Source organism: Sus scrofa, chromosome 15 (assembly GCF_054392235.1).
Source record: "Sus scrofa isolate SSC_HxYL_T2T_F1_AM1 chromosome 15, Sscrofa_HxYL_maternal_Yorkshire_Landrace_v2.0, whole genome shotgun sequence".
In the NCBI taxonomy this organism is placed as follows: domain Eukaryota; kingdom Metazoa; phylum Chordata; class Mammalia; order Artiodactyla; family Suidae; genus Sus; species Sus scrofa.
In genome coordinates this window covers 58,463,196-58,487,617 of record NC_139397.1, presented here as the reverse complement: position 1 = coordinate 58,487,617, position 24,422 = coordinate 58,463,196, and the positions used below count along the sequence as shown (strand labels likewise).

General features: G+C 38.8%; 1 protein-coding gene across 50 annotated transcripts in view; it reads right to left on the bottom strand.

Moving 5' to 3' along the window:
- Positions 1-24,422, bottom strand: part of TENM3 (teneurin transmembrane protein 3) — a 2,581,468-nt gene that overhangs the window by 67,873 nt on the left and 2,489,173 nt on the right. For 23 of the 50 annotated variants that reach the window (XM_085000916.1, XM_021076368.2, XM_085000918.1 and 20 more), the window contains 3 exons: positions 14,197-14,343; positions 1,171-1,387; positions 44-163 (listed from right to left, as the gene is read on the bottom strand). In XM_085000916.1, the coding sequence (XP_084857042.1) occupies positions 44-163; positions 1,171-1,387; positions 14,197-14,343 (484 nt within the window). Of the gene's footprint in view, positions 1-43; positions 164-1,170; positions 1,388-14,196; positions 14,344-15,255; positions 15,277-16,850; positions 16,878-24,422 lie in introns of all 50 variants that reach the window. The other 27 variants (XM_085000908.1, XM_021076366.2, XM_085000912.1 and 24 more) reach the window with 3 other exon arrangements.

The following is a 24,422-nucleotide window of genomic DNA, read 5'->3' as shown; positions in this document are numbered from 1 at the left end:
TTAAAATACTTCAGACAAAGATAGGGTATTGGAACCAACTCACATTCCATCCTGGCGGGTAATAGTATATCCGTATTCTGGGTAATGGAAAAATGAGACATTCACTCCAATAAGTGGAGTTCCGTCAGCAGTTAGTACTTGGCCTCTGATGACGGATGCAAGGCTGTGGGAAAAGTAGAGAGTCAGAATGAACATCTGTCTCCTCGTGCCAACATCATCCCAATGTAGAGATAATTCAACCTCATGCTAAAATAACACTATTGCACACACTTGTACTCACAAAACCCAGACTTGAAAAAACCCCCAAGACAATGTCCCTTTTAATTCCCTGTAATCCACATTCTCCAAATGCCTGGTGTTGAGCCGGGGTATTAATTCAGTGCAATCTGGTTTTTGGAGACGTATCAAGATCAATGATTTAGAGATGAGTTTTTAACATTATAAACTGGGCTCTTTTCATAAGTCATATATCTGGTGCTTGCATGAAGAAAGTATACTTTCCAATTAATTCCAAGGCAATCTGTAAATCTGTAGGGACCAAGAAGCACAAGCTATAAGGGGCAAGAAGGAATATTTGTGCAACAACTTTTAATCAACTGCTGGGTCTAAATGCATTAATGCTGTTAAACTGCTGTAGACCCAGGAGTTCTGGTATAAATCATCTTCTTTTGCTCAGTGAGACACAAGACACCTGCTTTCACTTACAGGTTTATTTTCAGGTCATTACTGCTCTGTAAAGCACCAGTCAAACAGCTTATGCAATCTTACTGCCATGCCGTTAGCAGTTCCATTACATTAATTCATAATTTATATTATTTAGTGAGCTCAGCTTCAAAAAAAGTGCACTTCTGTTTTGCCTTTTGGGGTCTTTTCATTGCTTCTTTTGAACCATTTCCAACTGTGCTAACAAAATCAACTAGTTAAATGAGGATTTATGGACTCCTTAATGGGATGTCCTGTTAGGTTTCAGATACTGAAATTGACAAAGTACGTGAACTGTGTCAAAAATGCTTGAAGTGCGAAGTTTGGTGAAGGATTTGCCGCACGAGGAAAAACTGCACTTTAAAAAAAACACTCGCCTCCAATTCATAGCCATCAGCATTTCATACCAAGGGCTTATAACTGTTGATGATATCACTACAAATCTATGTAAGAAAAAGATGCATTAACCTCTTATTGAAAGGACTTTCTCCGGGTATGACATGGGTGCTATCAGATCCTATGAGAAAACTGATTCGGTCATAGAAGGATTTGGCAGCTTGCTGAGATGGGGATTGTAAGCTTTGGCTAATGATATCCTGGGGATCCGGCAATCCACGACAATAGGGCTGATTTTGGCAGGAACTCTGTAGACAGCAGTCAGGATCCATACAGTCGATGAGTCCATCTGTAGAAAGGAACATAAACCAGTAAGAGAACTCCTCTTTTTCTGCCATGATATAGAATAAATTTGGCTGGCTTTTTCACATCAAATGACTGGCTCCCTGCATCTGACAGTAATTTCTAGGATGCAGACTTTTTGAAACCCAGTGAAATACAAACACAATCCCTGTATGTTGCTTTCATAGACAGTCAATGTTTGGATTGGAGATGGCTGAAAAGAATCAGATAGTGTTGATTCGGAGTATAAAATAAAAAATGACTGTCTCGAGCAAGCTATGACAGGCAGACCTCACTTTATTGCCCTTTGCAGATATTGAGATTTTTTTTTTTTTTAATAAATTGAAGGCTGGAGCAACCCTGCATCTAGTTGGTCTCTGGGTACCACTCTCCCAACGGCATCTGCTTACTCCTTGTCTCTGTATAATGTTTTGGTAATTCTCACAGTATTTCAAACTTTTCCATTATTATTATATTTGTGATGGTGATCTGTGATCAGTGAACTCTGATGTTACTGCTGTAACTGTCTTGAGGTGCCACAAACTGCCCATATACAATGGTGGACTTGATTGATAAATATCCTGTGTGTTCCGACCGCTCCACTAACTGGCTCCACTAACTGGCTGTTCCCCATCTCTCTCCCTAGTCCCTGAGATACGACGGCATTGAAATTTGGTCAAGTAATAACCAAACAGTGGCCTCTAAGTGAAAGGAAGAATCAATCAATGTGGCTAACTTCACCGTTGTCTGATTTTAAGAAATTGTCATAGCCATCCCAACCTTCAGCAACCACTGCCTTGATCAGTTAGCAGCCATCAACGTCAAGGTAAGACCTTCTACCAGTAAAAAGACTATGACTCCATGAAGCCACAGATGATGACCAGCATTTTATAAACAACAAATAATTATTATTTTTTTGTTGTGCCCTGCGGCCCGTGGAAGTTCCCCAGCCCGAGACCCAACCCACATGACAGCAGTGACCTAAGCAGCTGTAGTGACAATGCCAGATCCTTAACTTACTGTGCCACATGGGAACTCCCAATAAAATATTTTTAAATTAAGGTATGTACATTGTATTTTCAGACACAATGCTATTGCACACTTACTAGGCTACAGTACAGTGTAGCTGTAACCTTTATATACACTGGGAAACAAACAAACAAAAAAAAAATTGTATGACTCACTTTATTGAGATTCCTGCTTTACTTAGGTGACCTGGAACCAAACCTGCAATATCTCCAAGGTCTGCCCTTAGTAGTATGAAGGAATCTGGATTAGGTGTGAGGACGATTAACCAAGGCTTCCATATTTTAGAGAAAATGCACGAGGAGTTACAGCAAGTGTATACGGCAAGAGGGTAGGTACCCACACTGAGTGAAGCTCTAAAATTTGAAAATGGTCAGAAAACGAAAGTCTCTGAAATATAAATACAAACCAACATATGATGGATAAGATGAGCCAACTACCTTTCAAAGAAATTGTTTCCCGAGGATACTAATGTGTTCCAGGTAAAATTAAAACATTTCTCAAATTTTAGACAGGAACTCAAGCTCTAAGTATGCCTCCTCTAAAATGTAGATGTTAATAAATTGTGGCTGATGAAAACAAGCCATAACATTGGAAATGATTGAAACCTATCACTAAAAATTGATCTACACTGTTGGTGACATAAAAAGAGTTAATGGATGGAATCTTCCAGAGCTTTCTCCAGGAACATCAAAAGGAAACTACATTCAATGACCTATGTAAGAATTTTGTTTGAAACATATAAACCATCCCCTTAGTGAATAAGGGTGTCAGGTTATGATGGTTTGATGACATTACCCTGTAAGGTCATTTTTCAGTGACCAGTTGATACATAAATTTTGATTTGCTTGGCAATTACATTTCTCAGTATAGATAAATAAAAACATTGGTTTCTAAAGACCTTAAGCACCCTTGGGAGAATAGACAAAATAGTTATAAAGCTTCAAACCTAAGGATCAGGTCTTGGTGTGACCTTATTATGGCAAACTCAGCTGAAAATACCTTGTTGACCTATAAAAGTGTTTTGAAATAACTTTTACTTTTTTTTGAACCACACTCGTCTTTTTTTTTTTTTTTTTTTCCTTCAGGCTACTCTTATTAATAGAACCTAAGCTTGTCCATCATTATCTGACAGCAAACTGAGACCAAAGAAAACAGACTAAATTGAATTATATTGCCTGGTCTAGAAGGAAGTCAATAACAACACAGATAAGGTAAGACACAGAGGAGATGAGGGGACTTCACTCAGTTTTCTTAAGTCTTTTTGCCACCTGAAAAAGAATGTGGTAAACCCTTGTGATTTCTCGCAATATCCATTGCCCCTCCTTCTTTGGGCAGCAGCTCTAAATTTTCTTTTGGGTATCCAGCTCTCCCCAGCTCTCAGTCTATGTGCATATATATCTTCAGGTTTGGTTCAGGGTACATGTGACCTAACTTGCTGAACCAGAGTGAACTTTAGGACTGTCTCAAAGGAGATTCTCCTGCATCCTTTATTCCCTCCCCTGCCCCCTAGGCTTGAAGCTGCAAGGCTGTGAGGCTGGGGTTGCTGCTGCATCCTTCTTGCAGAACCTGTCTGGGAATGGAGCCATCCCAGAAGAAGCAAAGTCAAAGGCTGGAGAGAAAAAAACAACAACAGATCTTCATAACATCTTCAGGCTTCTGCAATAAGCTGCACCTGACCTCTTGGGCATTTCAGTTCTAGAAGCCAAAGCATTGTCTCCTTCCTTAAGCTCATTTGGGTTGGATGTTCTGACACTTGAAACTGAAAGAGATGTAGTTTATCCAGAGACATAAATTAAAAATCTCCTCATTGTTTTCCTTATAGTTGAAAAAAAAATCTTGATAAGTAAGTACTGGATTTAAATTGTACAGTGTCAGACTCTTTTTACATTACTACTTTAAATTTCTGTCACCATAATTTTCATACACAGGAAAATGTATGGGTCAGAAGTTCTAATAAGCAGATCTTACTACATAGTTTCTTTATTATAGTTACATTTTCATGTAGATTTCTGCTATGTTCTAAAAATAGACTGTTAATTATTTGAAACGGCATACTTATTCCTTTGACAAAAATTTAAAATCATGTTTTAAGAAAATCAAATGAAACTGAGCTTTGAAATTTCAGAGAAATTTATCAAAATATTGCTTCCTTAGCCAAAAGGCCACGAAGATGAAAAATGTCTAAACATTTCTCAATATTTCTAGTGGAAGAAAGATGAAACTATGCTAGAGGCTTATTTTTCATGAGGATATATTGTAATAATGCAGTATATTATATTTTTCTCCATCTGTCTCAGAAATAGAAGCACAGTTATTGAGTCAGATTTTTAAAACAGTAGACTTAACTATTGCCCCAACATCATTTCTAGCTTCAAAAAAAAACAATTTAAAAACTTTCAGTAATAATTCATGAGTATATGTTGAGAATTCATAAAGGATCTTTAATATGTTTCATAATATATTTAAGAGTTCTTACTACATGGATTTAGAATGGGTGTGCACATGCTTAGGAGAGTAATTCAACACAAATATTTTATGTTCGTGCAAGTTTTCCCCTTATATTCATTTTGTAGCATAAGAAGAAAGTAGTGGAGTTCCTGTTGTGGTGCAGCGGAAGGGAATCCGACTAGTAATCATGAGGTTGAGGGTTCGATCCCTGGCCTTGCTCAGCTGGTTAAGGATCCGGCATGGCCGTGAGCTGTGGTGTAGGTCGCAGATGTGGCTCAGATCCTGCATTGATGTGGCTCAGATCCTGCATTGCTGTGGCTGTGGCTCAAATCTAGCTCAGATTTGACCCCTAGTCTGGGAAACTCCAAATGCTGCGGGTGTGGCCCTAAAAAGAAAAAAAAAAAAGTATGAAGTAGCAGTGCAAGTACTTCCATGTATTACATTTTGTCTCCATAAATTCTGGTAAATTAAGGGTTAAATGTTCGTTTCCCCACCCCCATAATACCCCCAAGGAGTCTTCCTTCCTTTAGGCAATCTATGGTACGACTGCCAAAGAGGAATGCTCAAATTTAGTCATTCATCTTTGTTAGTTTATAAAAAGCAAATGTACATCTGGCATGTAGTCTGCAGGTCATAAAACTGCAGGAGATTGACACCTTCTGAACTAATCAGTTGGAAATGCATTTTTACAAGCCTCTCTGCTAACATCAATCAGAGAAAGAATCTCATTTTCAACAGCCAAGATGCAGGAGCACACTGTTTGTTATTTTGCTGCAGAGTTTATCAGTAACTTGCCCAAGCAAGTGACGGATGGTTACGAATCTGGCTTCCTATAACTTGAGAAAACATTTTTCATTCTTTTTGTCTATACTTACACAGTTAGGCCTATCTGGCACAACTACGTTGATGACCCACTTGGCCAAATGTATACTGTAGTAAAATTGTCTTCGAGGAATAGCTTCTCAAAATCATCGACATTCCATTTTAGTCTCAGGAATATCAGGTCAGCTTAAATTGATATCGGCATAGAAGCCACATCTAATAGAATTAATAAAAAAAAATCTAAAGAACATCAGAAATGTTCAAAACCCGCTGAGTAACAACTTCAATGATCAGTGAAGAGCCTTTCTTTCTCCAGTTTAGGCTTTGCAATATAAGTGATACCTTGATATAAAGTGGATAATATAGTTTATGCTTCTTTCCACTTAATCCTCAGTATTATTGCTCTAGTTACCATTTCAAAACAGTTCTCATCTTCCCTAAGGCTTTCATTGGTTTTTCACAATGGCTGGCAAACTTATTTTGTAAAGGACCAGATAATAAATCTTCTGGGCTTTGCAGACCATATAGTTCTGATGCAAGTATTTAACTCTGCATACATAGCTCTAAAGCAGCCAGAAACAATATGTAAATGAGTTAGTGTGACCATGACCCAATAAAAACCTTTTATTTTAGGGCCGTATCTGCAGCATATGAAAGTTCCCAGGCTAGGGGTTGAATCAGTGCTGCAGCTGCCAGCTTATACCGCAGCCATAGCAACACAGGATCTGAGCTGCATCTGTGACCTAAACTGCAGCTGGAGGCAACACCAGATCCCTAACCCACTGAGTGGGGCCAGGGATTGAACCCACATCCTCATGGATACTAGTCAGGTTCATTTCCACTGAGTCACTAGGGGAACTCCTCAATGAAATTTTATTTTCAAAAACAAGCTTTGGTCCTGGGGTCATAGTTTGCCAACTTCTGGTCTTGCTCTAAAGTTTCAACTCTGCCCAATTTCTTTATGTTCTTCAAACTATAAAGAATCAGCATTCTTGATTTTTTTTTTTTCTGGGAAATTCAAACAATGCACATTTTGCTAGATTGTTAAAACTTTGACTCCAAGTTTTTTCCTAGGTTACCGCCTATGCTGGCTTTGATCTGCTTGTCAAAACTCTCACTTTTGTCTTTTAAGCAGCTATGGACATTTTAACTTGTTTTTTCAAAACCTTGATTTACTGACTGGATAAAAAATCATGAATTTCCTTTTAATGAAATTTTATCTTCACTTGAATTAAGGTCCACGGCCTTTCTCCACAGCATTTGGAAACCCCTGTCCCATTCCAAGTTGGAGGCAAAGGTAGAAATTCTGATGCAGTATTTTATCTATGGATTTTAGAATTTTCAAAGTATACAGGTATACCTTCCCCTCCTCTTTTAAGGCATCATTCTGTAACATGCATGAAATTCGTTTATTACTAAATTGGGATCATGGTGGAATTTCTGTAGCTTCTTGGTTTGTCCGTAACAGAGCTTTCTTGATGGCTTTAGTCTCTCTGTGTTCACCCCATTTCAATGCTAATGACTCCAGGCTGATCATTCATCTGAACTTCAAATCAACAAACTGCCTTCTAGATATTTCCACTTGGATGTTACACAGGCATCGAAAAGTGAACATGTCTAAAGCACAACATACATGATCTTCTCTGAATATGATGCTTCCTCTGCATTTCCTATTTCCGTGATTGGTTCCACCCATCCACCTCTCCAGTTTTTCAAAGTAGAGACGTGAATGTCATCCTGGAGTCCTTTTCTCCCCTTTTCTCTGCACCTAATCAGTGATCACTTCCTCCTTTTCTCCAACCCAAACATCTTTTAAATCAGTCTATTTCTCGCCATCTTATTGAAACTACGCTGTAGGCTGCCATAGTCATCTCTTGTCAAGACCTCAACAAGAACCTCGTTTCCCAGGCTCCGATCTTGTCCTAGCTATTCATTCTCCACACTTACGTCAGTGTAATCTTGGCAGAAAGCAAATTTGGTTATTTCACTCCTTGAGCTAAAGTACTTCCTTTACTTGGTTCTGGTTTTCTGGAGTAGTCAGAACTCCTTAATGCGGCTTACAAAACCTTTGTGATTATTCTTCCCTCCGCCTGGAAACCTCTCACCTGCTCTTATTCCCCTGCCACTCCCCTCCTTCCAATTCCTTCAGCAATCAGCTCAGACAATGGTCTCATGGGGTTCCTTGAGGGCTCATCAAGTTCACTGTTGTAGTCCTAGAATCTAGGACAATACTTATTGGCACCAAGTAGTCATACAATAATTCTGCTGGATGAAGTAAAGAATAAATTCAGCTCCTAGAGATTATGAGACTAAACAGGTCAAAATGATGTCTTAAAAGCACAGCAGAGGAGATCCCTGGGGCTCAGTGGGTTAAGGATCTGGCATTGTCACTGCTGTGGCTCTGGTTACAGCTGCGAGGTAGGTTGGATCCCTGGCCAGGGAACTTCCACACGCCATAGGTGCAGCTAAAATAATAATAATAAAAAAGCACAGCAGGAGTTCCCATTGTGGCGCAGTGGTTAATGAATCCAACTAGGAACCATGAGGTTGCGGGTTCAATCCCTGGCCTTGCTCAGTGGGTTAAGGATCCTGCGTTGCCGTGAGCTGTGGTGTAGGCTGCAGATGCGGCTCGGATCCCGAGTTGCTGTGGCTGTGGCGTAGGCTGGCAGCTACAGCTCCGATTCCACCCCTACCCTGGGAACCTCCATATGCCATAGGCCAAAAAAAAAAAGCACAGCAGAGACATGTGCTGATTTTCTTTCTCACCCTTTTCCTACCCTCAGACACTACACTAATCCTTGGATTCCTGTTTCTTTTTTACTCCACAGGTGTTTTTAAATGTTCTTAATGAACTTGACGTTAAGCAATCCACACAATTACAATAAGTATTAGAAGAAATCCTGTAAAATACTATATGTGTATTCTTACAATGGGAAAGACCCTATGTACTTATTAAGAAGACACACAGCCCAGAATTCATGAAGAAAAAGATGAACCCTATGAAAGTTTACCACATACCATTTGAAAACTGCATGATGAAAGATACCATAAACAAAGCTAAAAGGCAGATGAAAACGTGGGATAAAATATCTGCAACACACCTCACAAAGAATTGATAAGCAGCATATACAAAGAACTGAAAATTAAAAAGGAAAAAGTTTCTATGCAACTCAGTAGAAAAAAATAGTCAAGAGAAATAAATACACAATTAGCAAAAGAAGAAATGCAGACGGTCAGGGAACATATATAAAGATCATCAATCTAACCAGTAATTAGGGAAATGCAAATTAAAACAATAAAAATGTAGTCATTTCCACCCGACAGACAAAATTCATATTTTTCATTTTGTTGGACAGTTTTGTTTATGTACGATGATTATGTACAGACTATGAACTTGGGGGAAATAAACACTCTTGTACCAATGAAGTGTACAGTGGTGAAACTTACTTGCAAGGCAATTTGGCAGTAGCTACCAGAATTAAAAATGAAAATAGCCTGTGACCCAGCAACTTCGCTTCTAAAAACCTGTCCCAAAGAAATATTTGTACGTTTACACAACGATGTATATGCAGATACACACAGAGATCCACTACAGATCTATCTGTATACTAAGAGCAAAAAAAAAAAAAAAAACAAAAAAAAGAAAAACAACTAAATTATTATTAATGCAGTAGTGGTAAATTTTTTCTAACAAAATGATATGCATTTTACTTTTTAAATTAAAAAATTTTTAAATGCATATTTTATATGAAAACTTTGATGCTCTTGATTTTAGCATTTTTAGCAAAAAATCATGTTACTATTTTTCCTTTTTAAAATTTTTTGTTAAAGTATAGTTCATTTACAATGTTGTGTCAATTTCTGCTGTACAGCAGAGTGACCCAGTCATACATACATACATACATTCTTTTCTTCATACTATCTGCGATCATGTTCTATACCAAGAGATTGTATACAGTTCCCTGTACCGTACAGTAGGCAGTAGTAATAAATTAAGTAGGACATCCGTGTTTCTGTTAAAAGTAAGCGATAGTACTGATGTGAAAAAAAAAAACTCTAAGTTATATTCTCTGGCAGAATCAAATTTAGAAGAGTACCTATCCCATGTTCGTTTAAAAACGTACATGTGCATCTTTGTAATGTGTAATGTAATGTGTAATGTAATTTTACACATTAAACACAGTGTAGAAACACCGCCCTCTGAACTGCTGGCAGTGGTTACTCTTGACAATGAGGATGCAGTCTTTGTGAACCACAGCTAAGAGTACTAACCCTCCCCACGAACGCAGAGCTTCTCCCCTCCTGTGTAGCAAGGGGACTCAGTTCGTTTCTAAAGAGGTTCTGTGGGTTGTCCACTGTTACGTTCTGCAGCGAGAGGTGGCAGGTAATGGAAATGGGTGTAAAAGGTAGGGGAGGTTTTTAGTTCCAGCCTGAGCGGCTCTGATTTTCCTCTCCTTCTAAAACTCCTTCAAAAATCGTGGCCACACTCCATGTTCCTTGTGGACCCTCAGGAAGCCACTGGGGTGCTCTGATTCTCAGAGTACAAGTTGACTTCTCTCTCCTAGAATGGGAGTTCCCGTGCTCCAGAGCATCTGTGGATAGCAAGAGGGGGCGGAGTAACCGCATTGCTCCCCTAAAGCGGAATCTAATAGTCAAATGAAAAGGAATTTTCCCCCAAGTCATCTGCCAGGGTAATATATTTTAAGGCTGTGAGACTGAGCGCCACTCTATATTCTGAAGTCTGGATTCTTTTTAGGAAGTACTTAGGAATTCGTGTAATTTCCACCCCTCCCTCCTTCACTCCTCTATCCCTTCCTTCCTCCTTTTTTTTTTTCCCCCTTCTGCTTTTTAGGGCCGCACCTGCAGCATATGGAGGGTCCCAGGCTAGGAGTCAAATCAGAGCTACATCTGGGACCTACATCACAGCTCACAGCAACGCTGGATCTTTAACCCACTGAGCAAGGCCAGGGATCAAACTGGCAACCTCATGGTTCCTAGTCAGATTTGTTTCCATTGCGCCATCACGGGAACTCCCCCCTTCTTTTTTAAAACCTCTCCCCTCTTCCTATTTCCTGTTACTATTTTATTTACCATGTATTTTTAACATTTTTTGGAGAATGCAATAGTCTCCTCCTGCTGGAAAATTAAAAAAAAAAAAATCTATTTTCAGTAATCGTCTTACTTTCCTTAGACTACCTCTATTCCTCACACTCTTTCTGATGCTTACATTAAAATTTCATTCATTGTTTCACACCTCTTTTTTACTCCTAGCCCACTCCTGCTTTTTCCTGCTCTTTGAATCTTTGGTTTCTACTTTTCTTTCTCTCTTGTCTTTCTTCCTTCCTTCCTCCCTCCCTCTTTCTCTCTCTCTCTCTTTCTTTAGTCTTTTTAGGGCCACACCTGGGGTATATGGAAGTTCCCAAGCTAGGGGTCAAATCAGAGCTGCAGCTGCTGGCCTATACCACAGCCACAGCAACACCGGATCCTTAACCCATTGAGCTAGACCAGGGATCGAACCTGCATCCTCATGGATACTAGTCAGGTTTGTAACCCACTGAGCCACAATGGGGACTCCAAGGACCACCTACATCTTTTAGGAGCAGACAGCAAAGAAGGCTTTAGCTTAGAATTTGTGGCTCAAGTTTCTGAGAGTCCAGGTTAAAAGAAAACAGGGAAAACAGTGGGCGGCCTGCTTAGAAATGAAAGGGAAGATGAGACACAACATTTGGTTTGAGAATGGCTATGGGTGAGTGTGTGTGCGTGTTGTGTTTTGGGGGCGATGGGGAGAGTTGAGCGTTGGTTCTGGTCACTCTGCTTCCTAGGGAACAGTATAAGGCATACTTTGTTTTTCTGTGCTTCAAAGATATTGCATTTTCCGCCAATTGAACGTTTGTGGCAACCCTGTGTGGAGTAAGCTTATCGTGCCATTTCTCCAACAGCATTTGCTCACTTCGTGTTTCTGTGTCATGTTTTGGTAATTCTCACACTATTTCGAACTTTTTCATTATTATTACATTTGTGATGGTCATCTGCGGTCAGTGACCTTTGATGTTGCTACTACCACTCACTGAAGTCTCAGATGATGGTTAACATTTTTTAGCAATAAAGTGGTTTTATATTAAGGTCTGTACTTTTTTGGGGGGACATAATGCTTTTGCACACCTAACAGCCGACAGCATAGGGTAAACATCAGTTTTGCTTGGCCTGGGAAACCAAAAACTCATCAGACTTGCTTATTGAAATTCTCCCTTTACTGCAGACGTCTGGAACCCAACCTGCACTGTCTCTGATGTCTGCCTGTGTTAAGTCCACTCTATTTAGAAAGGAAAAGGCCATTCAATCTTCTCTGACAACCTTTTGTGAATTCTACCTAGCCAAGGTGAGCACTTTTGAAAGCAAAAGAAGGAAAATTGAATAATAACGGCTGCTACTTACAACATAATATATCCCTGGAGATACACTATGTATATGGCAAACATTCTCTCAGAAACTCCTTTTTTCCTATTAAATTTTTTTTTTTTATAGCCACACCCATGGCACATGGAAGTTCCTGGGCCAGGGATTTGACTCTGAGCCTCAGCTGTGACCTACGCACCATCTGAAGCAATGCCAGATCCTTTAACTCACTGAACCTACTGCCCCAATCGAATCTACAACTCTGCAGCCACCTGAGCCACCACAGTTGGAGTCTTAACCCATGGTGCCACAGCAGGAAACCCCCCCCCCATTTTTCCTATTTTATATGAAAAGCAACTTGAAGTTCACAGAGATCAAAATCTTGTGATTGGCATATGTACACTGAGGTATATGGAATGACTGGCCAAGGGGGACCTAGTCTACAGTATGAGGAACTCTACCCAATATTTTGTGATAACCTACGTGGGAAAGAATCTGAAAGAGAACAGATGCGGGCACTTTTTTTTGTTTGTTTGTTTTTAGGACCCCACCTGCAGGATATGGAAGTTTGCAGGCCAGGTATCCAATCGGAGCTGCAGCTGCTGGCTGACACCACGGCCACAGCAATGCCAGAACCAAGTTGAGTCTGTGACCTACACCACAGCTCATGGCAACATGGGATTCTTAATCCATTGAGCGAGGCCAGGGATTGAACCCGCATCCTCATGGACACTAGTCGGACTCATTACCACAGAGCCACAATGGGAACTCCATGTGTACGTGTATAACTGAATCATTCTGATGTACAGCAGAAATACCACAACATTGTAAATCAACTAGACTTCAATAAAACTTAAAAAAAAAAAAAGAACCTTGTGGAAGACCACATAAGTCCTATGAGGTGGAGTGAAAAACTGTATTAGTTTTTTTTTTTTTTTTTTTTTTTTTCTTTTTTTACAGCTATACCCATGGCACTTGGAAGTTCCCAGGCTAGGGGTTGAATTGGAGCTGCAGCTGAGGTCTACACCACAGCCATGGCAACACCAGATCCGAGCCACATCTGTGACTTACACCACAACTCGTGGCAATGCCAGATCCTTAACCCACTGTTTGGGGCTGGGGATTGAACCCGCATCCTCATAGAGACAATGTCCAGTTCTTAATCCACTGAGCCACAACAGGAACCCCCAAACCCATACTCTTAACCAACACAACACTAGCCACAGGGACATTCCCCAAAGGGCAGGTGGAATGAAGAAGGTGGGGACACACATCCTCACCGTCAGAGTCAGGGGTCACAGAGGCCCAGACAGAAACAACATCCTTCCCCAAAGCTTGGTCCCAAAGGGACATCAAAATGGAACAGCGATAGGAATAGTTCCTCCATCCCTAACTCTTACTCTCCATTCTTTGAAACTGAAATAACAGCAGCATGGGGGACATGCACCCCAGGGAAAAAAATTATTTCTTAAGCCTGGGCTCATGTGGGGTGGAAATGTGCTGTCTTTTTCACAGGGTGTGAAGTTAACGATAAAAAGACATGGGAAGTACAGCTTCAAGAGGGCGGCTTTCTCTTCCCGTTTTTTTTTTTTTTTTTTTCCCCCCAGTCAGGCCTTTTGACAGAAGAGCTTGGAAACTGCCTGGCATCTTTTGGAATGTTCAGTTATTAAAATATTACTTTAGGGAGTTCCCTGGCGGTCTAGTTGTAAGGATTTGGTGCTTTCACTGCTGCAGCCCTGTTCACTCCCTGGTCTGAGAACTGAGTCCCATGTCCAGCCAACGCATGCCTCAGCCAAAAAAAGAAAAAAAAAAAGATGATGCTGCCTTAGAGTTCCCAATTGACCAGGTCCTACAGCCTGCAGTGAGGAGAACTGTTACCTGGAGGGCAGGACAAGGGATGGAGAACAATGTACATTATACAGTCGCTTGGTCACCTTGACTTTTCCCTGAATGATAGTCATCTTGCACCAGTTTCAGGAAAAGAGGGAGCAAAATCACTCCATCAGCACTCATGTATTTTCTAGTCAATCTAACCTCTGGGGATCTGACTTTGTGTGTGTGTGTGACCACTGGACTTGTAAACCTGGGCATAGGCTTGCTTTCTCACTCAGCATCTCTTACCTCCCTCGTTGTCCTTGCTATCTGTGCAGAGGGTCTCCATGGCTACATCGCATCCCGCTCCTCTCCATCCGGGCTGGCAAACACAGTGCCAGCCATTTTGGTCCAGCGTACATCTTCCGTTGCTGTTGCACAGACCGGGGCAACCCTCTGTCGAAAGAGACAAAGAAGGAAAACAGACGTGATTTGAGTACTGAAAGTTTGTGCGCCCCGAATAAACAGATGAGGGACACTGAGTGGGAAGAGGCCTTTCAAAACAGCACAAATACTGTAATTGCACATGGATCGAAACAGCAACATTATCTAAGGAATCTAATTCTTATCCAAGTGGCATCTTTGATTGGCCTGACCCTTGAGACACCACTTACCTGTGCAGGACAGAAATATCTGCAACGATCCACTAAATGGCTGCAGGCCAGACAAAATTAATTTTTTTTTTCTTTTAGCAAAGCAACAAGGTTGATGGTAAGGTGTGAAAAAATCGTCTCAGCAAGATAATTTCCGGGTCCCTAGAATAGATTTTTCATTGTTGTAAACATTCCTGGTCACTGGTTGGGACATGCCTTCTTAAAAGTACCTTGTTGCTTTCACAAATTCCCTCTCAAGTCAAAAAGCCATGAACATGGGTATGAGGATATGAATGATGTCAAAAGAGAATGTTAATTTTATCTGGCCTCAGAGTTGCCGTATATTCATGTGAAATTACAGTGCATTAAATAATTGCACAAAGTATAGGCCAGTATTAATGACTATACTTTATGCCAAGAGTACATTCCTTGTCACAGAATAAGCAAAGCCCAGGAGGTAGTGAAGCAGCTTAGCATCTATTCTAACAAACATTAGGATTCAGGCTGCATACGGATGGGACAGAACCGACAGGATTTCCAACTAAATGTAATAGCTGTGCATATTTGATTACTTAGGACGGACAAAATGAAATACCATAAGGACCACAGTAAAACATCGATAGACTGAACAAAAACACGGTAGTGACGTGCTTCAAGACAAGAGAGCGAAGAGTGATATTTTGTGACAATCTCCCTAAAGCTTTTATGCTGTTACCTTTATATCCTATCTTGTCTGCTTTTATGGGCAAGGAGGGAAAATTTGGGAAACAATTAAAATAATTTCATATATCCGAAATCTATAATTGTTTCAGTCTAACATGACAATTTAAAAAAAAAAAACAAATTTTGCCACTTCCTACTCATGATAACTGGCATGCAGCCAACATGATCTGTTTATGAGGATGACACTTGGGTAGAGTCTGGTGTTCTTGTCTATGAGTGTGACATGACACTGACAGAAACGAGACTATAAATGCTCTAAAACTGCAAGAATCTTTGGCTATTAATCAGATCTTTTTGGATAGAATTATTAACTTGGGGGAAAATATATCAGTAAAAATACCTGCTCTGGCAGCTGGGGTTTGGGGTATAGCTTCTCATAATTAGAACTCTGCTCTGGTTTCGGTGACAAAATTTAAGGGAACAATCTGTTTAAAGAGGTTTAGCGTAAGTCTGTCTTAAAAGAATTATTCATATATTGGCTTCCCCTCCTCCACTGAGGAACCTGATCTCAAAGAGACTTCTTGTCTCCTAAGATTAGAGTTAACAGGAGGAAGAGTATTTTGACAGTCTCTTGTGCCGGGTGTAATGAAATGATACTTATGGATCCCATCAGGTCACGATGTGATTAATTTTGCTGCTTCTTTTCTTTTAGACAATTACTGTCTGTATTTATGGCTTATTCAATACATAGAAGGTGAATTTTCCTCATGGATATTTTGTTTTGTTTTTAACAAAGAGAAAGATTTAATTGCCCCATTGACAGCAAGGTGCAGCAGCTGACTGCATGCACACAAGAGTTATTACATGAAAGCCTGGATATTGCCATGAATATTTTCATATTCTAATGAAAAGCACGAACAAGGAATAAAAAAATAGGTAATCTGAGGAGAAAGGGAAGGGGACGTTTCTCTTCTGAAAATATGATTTTCACTTCTTTCTATGGTAACTGAAGACACAGAATCTGCTGTTTTCTGCTGAGTGGTGTTGTCATTTCTGTTTTCTAGAATGTACCGTATTTTGCAGGTTTTTTAGAAAAATCACAAAACATAAATTATGATATCACATATATTTTGAAACATTGAGAAAAAGCCAAAGAAGTTTCCATATGAGGATAAATGAGATTTCTTTCAACATATGTTAACCAGAATCTTCTTTAGATTGACAATTTCTTATTCTGTGATAAGAGAGTGAGCATTTGTGATTCCTGGATTTAGAAGTTAAAGCTTATGAGCTGAATGGCAAACAATGAAGATCTCAAAGCAACCCTCTCCACCCCGAACAAAAACAACAACAAGCCATAAACAAAAAACAGCAAATATACTGTTATCTTCAGTTTTTGGTTGCAGTGAAAACTAATGCTTTTACAAAGGAATGAAATCTGTGATAACCCAAAAGTATAAATATGAGACACAGACATTTAAGTCTTAATACTTTAAATCCAAAGGATTTCACTTAATGTAAGCCTAATTTATAATTTACAAAAATATGCAAGAAAAACAGTCTATTTTCATACCTAGTGCAATCTAATACATGGTTCTAGAGAGATATTATATGGAGATATGTCAACAAAGAGCAAGTATACAGTACCTTTAACTATCTTATCCAAATAGTGAGCTTGGGAAATTAAAAAGGAAAAAAGAACAGACAGACATTTCAGAAGTGTCACATGGGACAAGGAAATTTTCAGAATTTACATGCAAATTGAGCAGCTGCAGCTGACATAAGACTCACATCACAGGACAGAGATGCACTTTATATCTTCTAAAAAATGCAATATATTCACGTTTTAGCAAATGCAGTCATGATTCCAGCAAATACTCAGCGTTTTCAAGGAAACGTAAACAGGTCAACTAACACTCCCTTTTGCATATGATGTGGAATATGGGCCCTAACCCTTCTTGAGACTATCCCTTCACAGCTAAACAGAATAAATGGAATTAAATTTGGAAATTTACAACTCTGAAATCTATAAATAATCAAACTTTTTTTGGGTGGGGGGTGAGAAAATAGTTCTATTTTTTTCAGGTTGTTTTGAACAAAGTAGTTTCATAAGGGTTACACAGTGGAAGGGCAGAAGGAATATACAGAAGTCCTGGAAGAATCATTTACGTATGTTCAGATGCTGTCTTTCTTTAATCTGCGAGATAAACCCACAGAAGTTCTATTTCATTCACCTTCTCTTTTGAGTTACTCGCATATTTAGAAATAATCAGACTTTTGTTAATAATGATGCAAAATATAAAGGAACTGAGAATCCTTGAGCAAACTTAATACAGTATTATGAAAAAGATATGTGCAAGTTCTGTAACATGGATACCTAGCAGCCCTTGACTCTGTCAGGGGGCTACGATGTATCAAGATGTATCACATACCTAGTCAGGTAGGAAAGAAGGACTGCTCTGAGATCTTGTTTCTTTTCAGGATTCCTACAGGAATTGGGCTCCGTTTCTCACAAAAGCTTTGCAGGAACAGTCAGGATTAAGACAAGTCTTTTACTGTACCTGTCCATTTAATCTTTCATGAGGTTACAATTAGCCTACACCTTTCCTCTTCCCTCAGTGGAGAGATCTAATATATTCTTCATAAGCCTCAAATCTTCTTGCTTTGTCAAAATTCATACATCTTTAATGATCTCAAATTGCTTTTCAAAGATGCTTATGTTGATTATTTTTCATTACTGACATATGCAAGTGGTAGTAGAACTCACCAGAATGATTTAAACTATAACTTTCAGTTGAGCTACTCAAGTCTGGGAGTTCTGTCACATGCGTAAACAAGACCGTAAATGGTTTAGGCGCATCTGTACCGTGTCTATAAAAGGATTCTTCGCTTGGCCACAGGATTCCATTAGATGCTTCTGAACGGCATTTACAAATAAGCATGTTTATAGCTAATTGACAATATATTGCAGGGGAAATTAAGGCGAAAAAGAAAGAGCGTCAGGCACTATCATGAAATTCTAATTTCATTAAAAATTCTGTTTGCAAATATTAAAATAAAAACACATAATTGTATAATATCATTCATACTATTTCTCAATAATTCCTTCTGAACATTATATAATATAGTAGAGTCCCATGACAGCTCAGTTGATATTGAGGATAAACAAAGTGCCATTAAACACTGTGGAGTTTCTGGTTCAGATAGGGCAGTATTTCTGAGGGAATTCTTAGTTTATGAAAATTTATAACACTGATCCGAGTTGGAGAATAAGCCTCGGCTTTTATATCAGGTCCACTACAGTTAATGCAACCAAAATAAGGAATGCAATTAATTCTGATCTAGAGTAGTAGTTTTAAAGGTGAACTAAAATAGAATCCAGCCAATCTCATTATTTTAACAAACAGAATCAATTATGCAAAACAGTATATTGATTACAGGTAAAGGCAGGTTTGTCATTGGGTCAAGAGAACATCAAAAGTGGAGCTGAAATGAGAAAACACTTTAAAAATACACAGTAGGTCAAAATTTACACAGCACTTTAAATATTACAAATATTTAAAACATACTTAGTAAAAAGTTTTAAAACCAACCATAAGAAAAATATCTGTCCTGAGAAAATGATACCAAGATTTGTTATTTGCATTTTATATCATAGGGCCTAACTGTGAAGCTGAGAGCTTAAAACTAAGAGAAGGAGGGAATAAACTACCACCTATATTTTGGCCTCAAAGAGTAAAATTTTTGACAATACCACAAAAGCCTGGCTCCAAACAACAAAGAAGTTAAAAGGAAATGTCAATACAGGAGGTTCAAATAATCATTCAAAATAATTGCAATGATGAAAACATCATCATATAAGCTACTACAGAAAATAATAAGAAAAATGCAGGCATGTTGTAAGAAGCCATTAGGAACAATAATCGTAAAAAATAATACAGTATATTTAAAAATTAATATACCTAACAATTGCTGAAGTGTACATTAAGTTGCAAAAAAATTACTTTGAAAATGAACAAGTGTGTTCTGACACAAAAAGAAAGTCCTTCTTACGAGATCTAGTCAGAAGTTTTAAATTTGTTTTATAGAAGAAAACTGATAAATAGGAGTGCTAGACACATAAAATGGAGCCCTTTAAAATTCTCCAGTAAAATGCTGTATTCATAAAACACTTTCCCTGGAGTTTCAATTATTTATCTTTTAAGAAGATCCATGTGGGACACAGAGGGTGAGTATTACCGCATTTCCTGTAAGACAGGGGTTCTTAATCTTTTTGGGGTCTCAGATCTCTGAGGAAAGTGGTGAGAGTTACAGATTCTGGCCCCTGCCCTCACCAAAGGCACACATGCTCACAAACACAAAATGCTGCTTATTATTGCAGCTTTTCCATGAGCTCTGGTTCCATAACTTGCAGATTACGAACACTTGGCTGATGTATTAATGATTCCCAAATTTCTAGCTCTGCTTTATAGCATTCTCTCATTTAATCTTCACCACAACCCTATAATGTAAATACAGTTGACACAGTAAATACAGATGAAGAAAGCAGGAGAGACACATTTTGTGCAAGGGCACAGGTAGCTGTCTAGGCTGTCTGGCTCTAGAGCTTGCTCTTAACCACTGTCATAATGTCTCTTCTTGGACATTTAGAAACAAATTAATTTTTTTTTTTTTGGTAGAAGAAATGGATGAAGAAAGCTCAGACGTACTGCACGCTCATTCCTGACCTAACGTGAATTTAAGCAGATACTTGAGTTTCCCAAAGCCATATCATCTTTTTGATATCTTCTATATGGCTTCCCTAAGAAAGTGCCAGGTGGATCTACCTTAAATGGCAGAAAACAGGTGAGTGTCTTTATGAGCCAGGGCTAATCTTGGCCTTAACTGTCTCTCATTCAAAATGAATTCCAATACACAGTCATTCCTGGAACATGACAAAGGAAACAGTTGCTCAGTTTAAGCCCATACATTGGAATTCCGTGGTCTTCTTGCTGGTACAGGTGTCCAGGGGCTCACTGAAATTTGAGCTGGAAGACAGGTCTGCCTCATCAAAAGAATTGTTATTCTGTGATTAGCTCATAAACCTCTGAATTCACCAAAGCAAATGAAGAAGACTGCATCCTTCTCACACATTCCCCTCTGAGTACTTTTTTTAAAAAAGCATTCTTCCTCTTTCCAAAGTCCCTATTTACCATATTTCCCCCTTTACATTTGGGGAAGATAGGTGGAGGTGAACACAAAATGATTTGCTCAGGTCCATACTCCTTAGTAATGGACCTGGATTCTAAGGCCCTGTGGGTAGGAGCCTGCTCATATATAGTCTTCTTGTATCTTTTTTTTTTTTAAATTCCCAACATGGACAGTAGGGAGGAAGACCATCCTTTCAGAAATTCTACCTGCATTTTGTTGTCTCCTTTGCTTATCTATCAAAACTGTGGTCCTCTCTCTTCCTTTCATTTCTTCTAGTTCACTGATTCTTCCTATTTTCCCTCTGAATACCTCTCATTGGGTGAAGTCTAGGAGTATAAACACCAGGCTAAATGTGAAAGGAGAAAAAAAGAATCCAGAACTAGCTGTGATCAGTTCATTTTAGTTAAGAGCTTTTAAAAGATTCCATGAAAACACCGGGCTTCCATGATACAAAGACATATGTGACAATGTGTACATCTTCCTCGTTAAGAGATGTAAACTTCATGGTCATGCTAATCACTATATTTCCATTGCCTGGCTCATAAGGGATTCTTAATATCTGCTGAATAAAATGATTAAATGTGCTTCTTACGGTGCGCCTACTATGTCCTACATGCATTTGCAGCTTTGGAAGAAATTCTATGAACAACACACAAGCTATCTTTTGAGAAAGAAGTGTATGAGTGCAATACCTCATTGACAATATCCTTCCCCTCTCCTTCGTCCATCTGGTCCTCTTCCCTTGCTCAATCCATCTATCCTAATTGTATACAGCGGCATTAACAATAACTAGCATTGACTGACTATTACTATGTGCTGAAAATGATGCTAAGCATTTTACACAAACCGGCTCATTTAATTTTCACCACCCACCCGAGGTGGTAAGAGGTACTTTTATTATCTTCCCTACTTCACAAATGAGGAAACTGAGGCACAGGAAATTACTTAACTTCTTCAAGGTCAAAATGATAGCAAGTGGTGCAAATTCCCAACCAGGCAGTCTGAGACCGAAGTCTATACACTTAACAAAGAAGCTCTACGTACAACACAGAAGATGCAGAACTGTGTACCCACATAAGGTAGACCAGAAGCATCTTCTGTTTTTGGATTGGTCAATAAATTTCCTTGTATGAAAAAAATAAGGTGAAAACAAGTAGAACTCCTTAATTCACTGTTGACAATTAGAGAGAGAAACCGGGAAGGAAGATTAAAATTGAAATAATTTCAAACATTCATCTCTGGACACAGCCTCATAAACAAGGGTATTTGACATAAAGAAAGCTTTATGATAAGAACTGCTGGAACCTGTTCTAAGCATCCGAAGTTTGGAAAACCAACTGGCAGGATATTAAAACTGAGGGATACCATCAGGAGAAATTAAAACTAGGGAGTTTGAAAGAATCAAAGAACAGAAGCAGTTCAGTTGATGTCCGCTGTAGAAGAAATAACTGCTGAGTGATAGTTCCAAAGAAGGCTACTCATTTAAAAAAAGGTCAGAGGAGCTCCCATCATGGCTCAGTGGAAATGAATCTGACTAGCCCCTGAGTACGAAGCTTTGATCCCTGGCCTCACTCAGTGGGTTAAGGATCTGGAGTTGCTGTGAACTGTGGTGTAGGTCACAGATGTGGCTCAGATCTGGTGTTGCTGTGGCTGTGGTGTAGGCTGGTGGTTAGAGTTCCGAGTTGACCCCTTACCCAGGAACCTCCATATGCTGTGGGTGCAGCCCTAAAAAGACGAAGAAAGGAAGGAAGGAAGGAAGATGTCAGAGGAGTACATGTGCCTGTTTGGGGGAGAAATTGGGATATTCGGAGGTCTTCATGGAATAAGATTAATTCCAAATTTGCTTTCCTTTTACTGTCCAACTGATTCTTTCAAACACAGAGAGGAAACAAAGGTGAACCAAGTTGGTTCTATCTACATTAGGCAGTTCACCAGGGAAAAATACAAATAGTTTGGCTGTGTATACACAGTTGCTGATGTGTATAGTTATGATCTATTCATACTGTTTCTGCTCTCGACAATGTGCTTGGGTTAGAGCATATTAAATAGTAAAGTATTTTCACTGGGCTATTGAATTCACTCCTGGGTATTGCCTAGACACAGTCAAATAACACAGAATTTAGAATGCTGGAAATATTTCTCAGTTTAATTACAACAATAAAATCTTAGGGGCCCATCTCTGAAAGAGAATAATTCAATCAGATGAGTGCATAATAAAACACAGACATATTCTTCACCATGGCAAACACTGTGAGGTCCTTGGAGGCGAGGACGAATTTTTATTTGGCATTGTGTGTTTCATAATACTTTATAACAGACTTTAAAAAAATGATTCACATTAGTATCTCATTAAAGTTGTAAGTATGTATCATTCTTTGATTATGCATGTGCCAGTTCCTGTAGGATGAGAGAAGAGCTACAGTCTGCAAATAAGTACATATTAAATCCATTTATTCCAATCAAAAACTGTTTAAATCAGTGGGCAAGCTGCATACCCATTGATTTGATGGTCGTTAATTGGTAAGCACTTCACTGTTCTATTACTGATTACTCTGTCATAAAGGATTATGACACTGACATAATTTTAAACGCTGTAAACCAATTTACTCAGGCCCCTCAAAAACATGTCCTCCCTCACCATAGAATTCTCATTCTGAGACTGGGCTAAACACTACAAATATTTTACCCTATTTAGGAGAGTCAATTACTTTGAATTTTAACAACTAGCAAGTGAGCTTTAACAACTGGGTTGTGCCAGTAAAGAATATGTGTGTGTGTGTGTGCGCGCGCGTGTATGCGCACATACATGCGTGCACATGTGCTGGAAAGAGCTTTTGCTCCCCTCCAATTGGCAGCACATTTTCAAAAATCTGCTTCAAATAAATTGTTTTTGAAAGTTTGCATATTTCATGTTTTAGAGATTGGAAATTTGCTTAAAAAATTATCTGTATAATACATTGCTTCTTGTATGCACCTACCCAAGCAAAATACCATACTTCAGTATGGAATACTATTTATACTAAGACATTCCAAAAGAGTGAAATAATATTTTTCCTGATTTAAATCTGCCCAGGAAAAAAAATCTAGATTTTATGGAAAAGGTGCTTTGAGATAAATGAAATCCTATCAAGTCAGCGCTGCTGAAAAAGTGCCAGGATAAGCTGCAGAACTTTGTACAGACAACTGGGAGAATAATATTTGGTATTTTCCTTCAGTTTAGAATTTCATGCCTTCCTGTCGACTACATCTCCATAATGGAAGCAACACTGGAGCAGCCAGAATGCCGACAGCATGCTCGCTGATGCTGGCATGCGCACAGCCTATGAAAGGGATGACTATTGTTTGGCGTGTGTTACATGAGTTTTGCGGTATTCTCTGCACATGGCGTCATTCCACCTACTGGCCCACATACATAAACATGAAGTAACACATGTCTCTGTCAGATTTTTACTTCTTGTTTGAGTTCAGGGAATGACACAAGCAAAACCACATTTTCCTACGATTTCCTAGATTTTAAAAAATCAGGTATATTTTAGTATCCCGATTTGGGAACTAAGTTATCCACAAAACAGACCGTTCTTCACATTAATAAATGAAAATTAGGATGTACATACCACTTTAGGCTAAATAAATATTCAGATCTTTAAAATTCTGATACAAGGAACTAAGTCATAGCCATTACCAAAGTGGTGTCTGTGTAGTATTGACAAGCCTTGTGGAGGGAAACCATAAAAATGATCCACCCATTTGGTCAATATCAATGAGCACAATTTCTTGTGTACCATCATTACTTTTGTCTATTCATAAAATTTAAGAAAATTTATAGAAAAAGGTATGAATTAGCATGTAAGATATACTGGCTCTTTTGTCTTTTTTTTTTTAAACTATATCAGGAAAAATAACAAAGTTAAACAATCCATTTAACTTACTGAAGAAAAAACTATAACTTATTTGGGGAAATTGTAAAAAAATGGCTCTTTTCAAAGGTGATTTACGCAGAGAGTATTTTTCCTTTATTTGTGGGCAAGA